This window comes from Sinocyclocheilus rhinocerous, unplaced genomic scaffold (assembly GCF_001515625.1).
Source record: "Sinocyclocheilus rhinocerous isolate Xijiao unplaced genomic scaffold, SAMN03320098_v1.1 scaffold1052, whole genome shotgun sequence".
Lineage (NCBI taxonomy): Eukaryota > Metazoa > Chordata > Actinopteri > Cypriniformes > Cyprinidae > Sinocyclocheilus > Sinocyclocheilus rhinocerous.
The window spans coordinates 165,164-174,675 of record NW_015656600.1 but is presented as its reverse complement, the minus strand read 5'-3'; the positions used below and the strand labels follow the sequence as shown (position 1 = coordinate 174,675).

The 9,512-nt window shown below is 36.7% G+C and overlaps 1 protein-coding gene across 1 annotated transcript in view; it reads left to right on the top strand.

The window, feature by feature from the left end:
- The first annotated feature begins 739 nt into the window (after positions 1-739).
- Positions 740-9,512, top strand: part of LOC107720388 (serine palmitoyltransferase 1) — a 15,499-nt gene continuing 6,726 nt past the window's right edge. Inside the window, exons 1-10 of the mRNA XM_016528080.1 lie at positions 740-897; positions 1,822-1,929; positions 3,224-3,318; positions 3,468-3,561; positions 4,718-4,790; positions 4,864-4,996; positions 5,077-5,206; positions 6,453-6,542; positions 7,307-7,414; positions 7,501-7,596. Of these exons, the coding sequence (XP_016383566.1) occupies positions 844-897; positions 1,822-1,929; positions 3,224-3,318; positions 3,468-3,561; positions 4,718-4,790; positions 4,864-4,996; positions 5,077-5,206; positions 6,453-6,542; positions 7,307-7,414; positions 7,501-7,596 (981 nt within the window). The 5' untranslated portion in view covers positions 740-843. The remainder of the gene's footprint in view (positions 898-1,821; positions 1,930-3,223; positions 3,319-3,467; positions 3,562-4,717; positions 4,791-4,863; positions 4,997-5,076; positions 5,207-6,452; positions 6,543-7,306; positions 7,415-7,500; positions 7,597-9,512) is intronic.

The following is a 9,512-nucleotide window of genomic DNA, read 5'->3' as shown; positions in this document are numbered from 1 at the left end:
GAATAAAAGTAATAATTAAAATAATAATAATAATGTTACTAACTCCACACTTTTGAACGGTAATGTAGGCTACATCATATGAAAGGTAACATGCATAATAAGTAGTATGCATAGACTTGTTGAGCTCAGTCTGTAGTACAGTGTTTCTCAACCAGGGGTCCGTGGACCCCTAGTGGTCCTTGACGTAAGGCCAGGGGGTCCGTATAAAGTATAAATTTTTTATATTTTGACATGACATATTCCCATGAAAAAAAAATCCAATATAGCTGATGATATGGCCAAATACTGGACAAGTCAACTAACTTGAATAATACTTGACTGCATTTGGTCCTCACAAAGACACAAAGGATGAGTCAGTGTTGTTCTGGGGGTCCTTGAGGATGGTTCTGAATTGGACTGGGGTCCGGTACGCCAAAAGGTTGAGATTCACTGCTGTAGTAGACATTTAGCTCAGCTTGTGACACACAAACGTCTCTCTCCTGGATGTTAGTGTACGTTCAGATAAGAAACAGTCCACTAAGTGTCAGACTCACACGGAAAGTGACTAGAAAGTCTGCTTTGTTTCGTGAAATTAAATGGATGACAAACACATTTGAACCTAGATATGCGGAGGCTGTGAGTACAGACTGTTTCAATGTTTTGAAAGATTCCTCTGTCGTTTGTGTGCACGGTTGATATGTACAAGGTTACAGGCTACATTATTACTCAGTAAGATTTATTTATTTCATTTATTTATGAAAACACATTTATATTCATATAAACACGCACAAACTGCTTTGAGCTGCTCTTCCACGCGACGGCGTCTCATATGAATCACGCGCGCAGTCACGTGACTCAGTCAAAATGGCGGCGGGGCAACAGTGGGTGTTGGTAGAGATGGTGCAAGCTTTTTACGAGGTAACTACAACTTTCTTCTTTTGTTTTTTAATTTTTGGAACTATCGACAGACTTTGTGACGCTTGTTCGTTTGAACAGCAGCGGCCCATGTGATAGTATTTGGCGCTGTTTGACACACAGTCTCCAGTAGAGTTGTAATGTAACTCCCGGAAGTGCAGTGAACAGAGTCAGACAGCTGAGCCTCACTCACCTAGTTATTTATTTATTACCGCTATTGTAAAATTGTGATGATAATAAGAGTTAAAAATTGGTAAGAGCCGGTCTTTCGTCTTGTGTCTGTTGCCAGGTTACTGTGAACGGCTTTAACAGCATTCTGGTGTAAATCAATGAAAGTGTTTTTATTGCTGTCTATACTTAATGCTGGAGCTCTGTTTATTTTCTTTTTGTTTGTTAAAGTGAGTGATTAAACTGTGACCAGACCTGTATGATGTATTTTCATTACTGTGGAATCCCTATATTAATTTTTTTTTGTGAGAGAGTAAAGATTTATATGATAAATAAAGCCACAATAAACTCCTCTTTCAGTGTTTTTATAATCGCTGCAGTGCACAACTGCTATGAAACCGTGCAGCTGCTCTAACACCATTAAAAGCGACTGATAAATAAAGACACTAATAAATAGCCAACTTCACTGATATTACTAATAATCTTGTCAACATACGTCTTTAAGATGTCATATAAGGCATTGCATGTTAATTATGGTGTCCAGACTTCTGATAAACCTCTTATAAAGAGCAGATGCACACGCATTATAAATGATAAATGTCTCTGCTAAATGTCATTTTAATATCCAACGGAGAACATTGTAGAGATGTTGCTCATCTACATCTTCCAGGTAAAAACATATGGTGAATGTGCATCAGACATTCATTTATTTAGCTGATGCCGTTTGTTTTATAGTCTTGCTGTTGTTTTCTCTTCTAGGCACCAGCATATCATTTGATTTTAGAAGGTATCCTCATTTTATGGATTATCAGACTGCTGTTTTCCAAAACATATAAACTTCAGGAGAGATCAGACCTCACAGAAAAGGTGAGAGGTCCATAATGCACATTGCATATCACTCATTTATAATTTGGTTAATTTACAATGTTAATTGAAGGATGTTTTCTATATTTCTGTGGCTGTTCCGCATTCAAGTGACCTTGTACACTGCCTTTCAAAAGCTTGGGGTCAATATCATTTTTTAAATGTTTTTGAAAGAAGATCAAAAATACAGCAAAAACAGGAATATTGTGAAATATTATTACAGTTCAAAATAGCTGTTATCTAAGTGAATATATAGTAAACTATAATTTATTTTTGTGATCAAAGCTGTATTTTCAGCATCATTACTCCAGTCTTCAGTCACATGATTCTTCAGAAATCATTCTAATATTCTGATTTAATGCTCCAGAAACATTTATGATTATTCATATTTTTGTGGAAAATGTGATGCTTTTTTTTGTTTTGTTAAATGATACTTTAATAAATAAAAAGTTCAAAAGAACTGCCTTTATTTGAAATGAAAATCTTTTGTAACATTATAAATGTCTTTGCTGTCATGTTTAATCAGCGAAAATCATCCTTCCTGAATAAAAGTATTTTTTAAAGTCTTACTGACCCCAAACATTTGAATGGTGATATACACATTTACTGAAGAATATTAAATATGGCATATCATATTCTGCATATTTTATATCCATGTAAAGCAACAAACTGTCATGATCTCTTTTTCAATTTCCATTAATAAGATATTAATGTGAATACAGTTTGTTAACTGTAGTTGTATACTCTAAAACTATTAATTGGTATTATTACCTTAATGTTGCAGTTAACCAAACTAAAATCTGCATAAGATCAAAACAGCAAATTAATTTATAACTGACGATAATTTACAAATGTGTAAAATTAAATCACGATATGATTCTGGAAATCATGGAACGATAGTTATTTCGATAATCAGAAACTGATCCAGTAACTTCAAGACAGAAAATTAGAAATTTAACTTTGATTTTTGAATCTGTGACACTTTACAATAAGGTCCCATTAGTTATTATTAGTTAATGCATTAACTAAAACTGACTAACAGTGAGCAATACATTTGTTACAGTATTTATTACTGTTCATTGTCAGTTAATATTAGATAAGATTGATTAAATAATATTAAAAGTAACACGTTTTGAATTTAGTAATGTATTAGTAAGCGTTGCATGTTAACACTAACTAAGATTAATTCAGTGTTAGTTCATGTTGACTAATGTAGTTAACTAATACTAACAGCAGAACCCCAGTAAAGTGTGCATGCTCTTCCTTCATGTCCTTTATCTCTGTGTGTCTATCTCAGGAGAAAGAGGAGTTGATTGAGGAGTGGCAGCCCGAGCCGCTGGTTCCCCTCGTATCAAAAGACCATCCTTCCCTCAATTATGATGTGGTCACGGGGTACGTCTTCAGCAGCCGGAGACATTTCTGAATTAACCTCTTATTTGAAGCACTGTTCAAATCAACAGCTCTGTCTGCGGCACGTGGAATAATAATGGCTGTGTGCTGTGGAAACGATGCTGACTGAAGGCCGTGTTTTTCTTTTACAGCCCTCCAAGCCACAGGATCATTGTGAATGGGAAAGAGTGCATTAACTTTGCCTCATTTAACTTCCTGGGTCTGCTGGACAGCGAGCGTGTAAAGGTTTGTAGCATTACGAGCGCTTTTCCATTCGTCACATTCACACACATCACAGCTGCTGCTGATTGTAATGTGCAGTTTGCTCTTCAATGCTAAATACAGCTTGATGAAATTCAGATATCAGTGGTGGATTTGATTTGGAAGGCGTCATTTAGTAAGAGTTTTTAATGTTTTTTTTTTTTTTTATATTCACCAAGGCTGCATTTATTTGATTAAAAACAGTAATTTTGTGAAATATTATTACAATTTAAAATAACTGTTTTCTATGTGAATAAAATGTAATTTCTGTGATCAAAGCTGAATTTTTGCAGTCTGTTGTTGTTGCAGTTTAAGTGTTTGTACTGTCCTTTTTGATCAATTGAATGCATCATTTCTTAATTAAAGCAATTTCTTTGTTTCTAAAAAAAAACAAAAAAACGTATGAATGGTAGTTAAATAAATAAATCTGTTGTTTTGTTTCATAGTGTTCAGCTAATATAATGGCACACAGAAACGATTAGAATTTATTCTTTTCTGTTGAAGACAAAAACAAAATCGTATGGTTTAACACCGTAAGGTGCAAATTATTGACATTTTACTCAGACTTCTCAAGTTAAAGTCAAAATCGTCTCTGTTTTTTTAAAAATACAGTTCTATAATCATAACCTTTAAACTTGTTCTGCTTCCAAAGCAGCTTAACTTTTTAGTTTTTGCCAGTAAGCATGACGCAAGCAACACCAAGGTTGTAGGTTCAATTCCCAGGGTGTTTATAAACTGATCAAATGTATGCCTTTGCATGCAGACTAAGTTGCTTTGGATAAAAGTGTTTGCCAAATGCATAAATATAAACTCTGCACATGTATATCAGATATACCAGATGCCTTTAAGTCAACATGAATGATTTTCACAGTACTTTTCCCTATTTTACTGTTGTAATGTGACATTATAAACATTAAAACCTGTGTTTTTATTGGAATAGCACACATTGAGTCGTGTACATTATGATGGGGAGCATGTATTGCACAAAAAGTAAATGGGGACAATTTTGATTTCAAGGTAATTTGAACAGGCTTGTTAAAGGTGAATAAATTATGGAGTTCTGTTCCTGATTAAAGTCTTTCCGTACATTAACCCAAGCATTAATCCACGGAGCCTTACAGTGTCGTTCATTTGTTTTCAGCTGAAGGCTTTGTCGTCGCTGAAGAAATACGGTGTGGGGACGTGTGGACCGAGAGGCTTCTATGGGACCTTCGGTCGGTAGATTGATCATCTCAGGTGTCTGTCTCGTGTTGCTGCGTCAGTTTACAGCATTGAAATGTTTCACAGATGTTCATCTGGAGTTAGAGGAGCGATTGGCGAAGTTCATGAGAACAGAGGAGGCCATTATCTACTCGTACGGCTTCGCCACCATCGCCAGCGCTATCCCAGCGTACTCCAAGAGAGGAGACATCGTCTTTGTGTAAGATCCTGCTGAACCCAGCAGCCTTTCCACAGAGATGATAAAGCGTCCTGATCTGTGTGTCTCTCTTGTTTTCTCAGCGACGAGGCGGCCTGTTTCTCCATTCAGAAAGGCCTGCAGGCTTCACGCAGCTTCGTCAAGTACTTCAAACACAACGATATGGAGGATCTGGAGCGCCTTCTGAAGGAGCAGGAGATCGAAGATCAGAAGGTGAGGAGGGATTTCAACAGCTCACACTGGTGGCATCAAGAGAAATACAATAAACACAACACGAAATCTTATTAATAACAGATTTACTGCTGCAACATAATGTGCATACAGACTTAAGGTAACACTTTATTTTACATTTACTAACTAATAACGGTAAATCGTGTATAATTACAAGCAACAAACCCTAATCCTAACCCTGGAGTAAGTACATTTGGTAACACTTTAGTTTATGGACCAATTCTCACTAGCATGCATATTACTTTTGGCATTAAAGAAAAATGTATAATTTTGACCCACACAATGTATTTTTGGCTATTGCTACAAATATACCCCAGCGACTTAAGACTGCTTTTGTGCTCCAGGGTCACATTCTAGATCCCTTAATCCGACCTCATACCTAAACCTAACAACTATACCTTACTAACTATTAATAAGCAGCAAATTAGGAGTTTATTGAGGGAAAAGTCCTAGTTAATAGTGAGAATTGGTCCCTAAACTAAAGTGACTGTATATTTTGTTAATTATTATTACTCAGTACTTACTTGTTTATTTGTGTACACTGCAGCAGCAGGGCAATAAAATAAAGCGTAGCCGATTTTAACAATTGGGATTTAAAGTGACTTTATTGGTTATTATAGTATTTTTCTCTCTCCATGTAACCTTTTTGTCAACAGAAATGGTTCTGAAATAGTGAAAATTGTTCCTTTTTGATGCGAGATTACAAAAACAAACTTTACTTCTTTAGTAAATCATGCGCAGCTGAATAAAGTGCGGTACATATGACCCCTTTAATTATTATTACTCAGTACTTACTTGTTTATTTGTGTACACTGCAGCAGCAGGGCAATAAAATAAAAGCCAGCCGATTTTAACAATTGGGATTTAAAGTGACTTTATTGGTTATTATAGTATTTTTCTCTCTCCATGTAACCTTTTTGTCAACAGAAATGGTTTTGAAATAGTGAAAATTGTTCCTTTTTGATGCGAGATTACAAAAACAAACTTTACTTCTTTAGTAAATCACGCGCAGCTGAATAAAGTGCGGTAAGATTTATTAAGCACATTTACATGATCTCTGTACCCTAGCAACCACTCAAAAGACCATAGCAACCGTCTAGCATTCACTCAGAGCCCATAACAGAAAAAGTGCATGGCTTGTTGAGTGCAGCAGCTGTTTGTTTGATGTGTTACTACACATGTATCCACACTTGTTCATTCATTGCTATTATTTGTGTGTGTTTTATAGAATCCACGCAAGGCGAGAGTAATCAGACGGTTCATCGTAGTTGAGGGACTCTACATCAACACTGCAGATATTTGCCCACTACCTGAACTGGTAAGACACTTTTATTTTCCTGAATACACGGTTTATCTCATCTGACTCTGTAGTGTTTGCTAAGGAAAGCATTACTAATACTATACTGAAAAGAAAATGGTGCAGGATTTACTTTGAAACAAGTTTGTAAATTTGAGTAAATTTCACAAATAATTACAAAAGCAAGTAACACACTGAATTCATGAGATACTTCTGTCGTCATTTGCTCAACCTCATGTTGTTCCAAACCTGTTTTTCGTTCATCTTTGAAACACAAATGAAGATATTTTAAATGAAATCTGAGATATTTCTGCCCCTCCATTGAAAGTCTATTCACCCTGAACTCTGATGCTTCAAAACATTCACAGAGAGATGAAAAAATAAGTCCATACGAATCAAGCACTTTAATCCAAGTCTTCTGAAGAGACACAATCGCTCAACAGATTTAATTTATGCTTTTATTCACATATACAGAGGATTCTTTGTAAGTTTTATGGGATTTGTATGATCAAACTAACCCTAATTGTTAAACTTGGCGCTTTTGTGCTACAGAGATGATTGATGCCTCAAATTGTGAGACAGATGTCATTACTTTTCTAAAGGATATGATTTCCATCTTTTGGAGAATAGAAATTTACATAGACCTGCATATCAGCCACCAAGAACACATTAAAAGCAGTCAGAACACTGTGTGGTTTTACATTTAAAATACCACTGTTGATGCATTGCACTGGTTGCATTTTCCACATGCACTGATGTTTTAATGGCTGCATCTTGTTGTCCAGGTGAAGCTGAAGTACAAATATAAAGTCCGGATCTTTCTGGAGGAGAGCATGTCTTTTGGGGTGCTTGGGGAACACGGAAGAGGGGTCACAGAGCATTTTGGGGTCAATGTACGTAATATAAACTTCTCTACAGTTTCAGGAACTCGGCTGTAAATAATGATTCAGCAAAGATGGCATGCCTGTCTTAATTTCAGATCGATGATATTGACCTGATCAGTGCCAACATGGAGAATGCGCTGGCGTCCATCGGAGGTTTCTGCTGTGGACGATCGTTCGTTATTGATCATCAGGTATGACTACAAAATAACAAAAACCCATCTGCACCATCATGCATACTTTTAAAATTGCAATTTATTCAAGGTATATTCAGCGTAATGTCTACTATAGCGTTCCACTCAGCTCAGAAAGACTGATTTCCAAGACTGGAGGAGAGCTAATGGCAGCTTCTGTCTTTATGCGTCATCTTCTTAGTGCAGGGCAGTGGAACGTCTTTATGGTCTGAAGTCGAAGATATCACGTTGGAATATCCTACATCTGACTTTGAATCCTAGCTTTAGCATAAAGTTTATTTACATCATCTGTGGCTTGCTGCTCATCTTCCCACAGACAGTCATTTTGACTCACTGAGTACATTGGTGAATGGGGTTCACAGCCAAAAATAACCTGAAATATTCTTTCAAGCTGTATTTTTTATATTTGAAGTTGGGTTTGTCTTTGTATTCAGTAAACAATGGATTTTATGAGACAAATGTGACCCTGGAGCACAAAAAAGTCTTAAGTCGCTGGGGTATATTTGTAGCAATAGCCAAAAATACATAGTATGGGTCAGAATTATTGATTTTTCTTTTATGCCAAAAATCATTAGGATATTAAGTAAAGATCATGTTCCATGAAGATGTTTTGCAAATTTCCTACTGTAAATATATCAAAACTTAATTTTTGATTAGTAATATGCATTGCTAAGAACTTCATTTGAGCAACTTTAAAGATGATTTTCTCAATATTTAGATTTTTTTGCACCCTCAGATTCCAGATTCTCAAATAGTTGTATCTCGGCCAAATATTGTCTTATCCTAACAAACCATACATCAATGGAGAGCTTATTTATTCAGCTGTGCATAAATCTCAAATTTTGAAAAATTTACCCTTAAGACTGGTTTTGTGGTCCAGGGTCACATATTGTATATTTTACTCACTCTCAGCAGTTTGGTGCTGTGATTCGAAAGCTTTGGCTTTCTGGTTATTGTTTAAATGATCAAAAGAAGTTTCTTTTGATGTATGTTTCTGTACATATGGTTGCTATATTCTGGAGATAAAACTGTAATTATACACATATGTGTTTTTAAATCTGGACGTAAGAGCACAATTATCCTCATGTACCCTATAGTCATTGAAATATGATCCAGATCTCTGGAAAAGCTGAAGCTCTTGCTTTTCCTGTTCGTTGAATAACACAGTTTCTTGACTATCTAAGGCTGCTTTCACACTTGGTTCGATTGCTTGGTCCGAACCCGAGTTCGATTGCTCCCCCCTCCCCCTGCCCCCGCTGGACTGTGTTCACATTATATTATTTGGGTCCGAACCGCGGTTCGTTTGCGTCATCAAGCCAGCAGCTGTTTACCCCGTTGCTTAGTAACGACGGCGCAGGAGAAGACGGCAAAATGCTTAGCAAGGCCCTCTTCGATTTTATATTTATGTTGTTGAACCATTGGTTTTGTTTCCAAAGCTTCGGTACATAACGGCACTTACGTCTGCCTTACGAATGTACTGCAAATGCTCTAAAGTACGCTGAAGGTGAACAGAAATGAGATATGCAGCGCGACAGTCACGCTCGACAGGAAAGTGAGTGAAACACACACACACAAAGTTCGTTTGCGTCATCAAGCCAGCAGCTGTTTACCCCGTTGCTTAGTAACGACGGCGCAGGAGAAGACGGCAAAATGCTTAGCAAGGCTCTCTTCGATTTTATATTTATGTTGTTGAACCGTTGGTTTTGGTTCCAAAGCTTCGGTACATAACGGCACTTATGTCTTATCGCGCTCGGATCCGCGCTAAAAAAAAATAAGTCCGAGATCGCCTGAACGAGGTGGTCTCGGCTCGATTGAAAACGAACTCTGGAGCGGTTCGGTTGTAGTGAGAAAGCAATCCGATCTAACGGACCAATGAACCAGGCTATATCACAATGTATAATGGGTAATTACGTAAG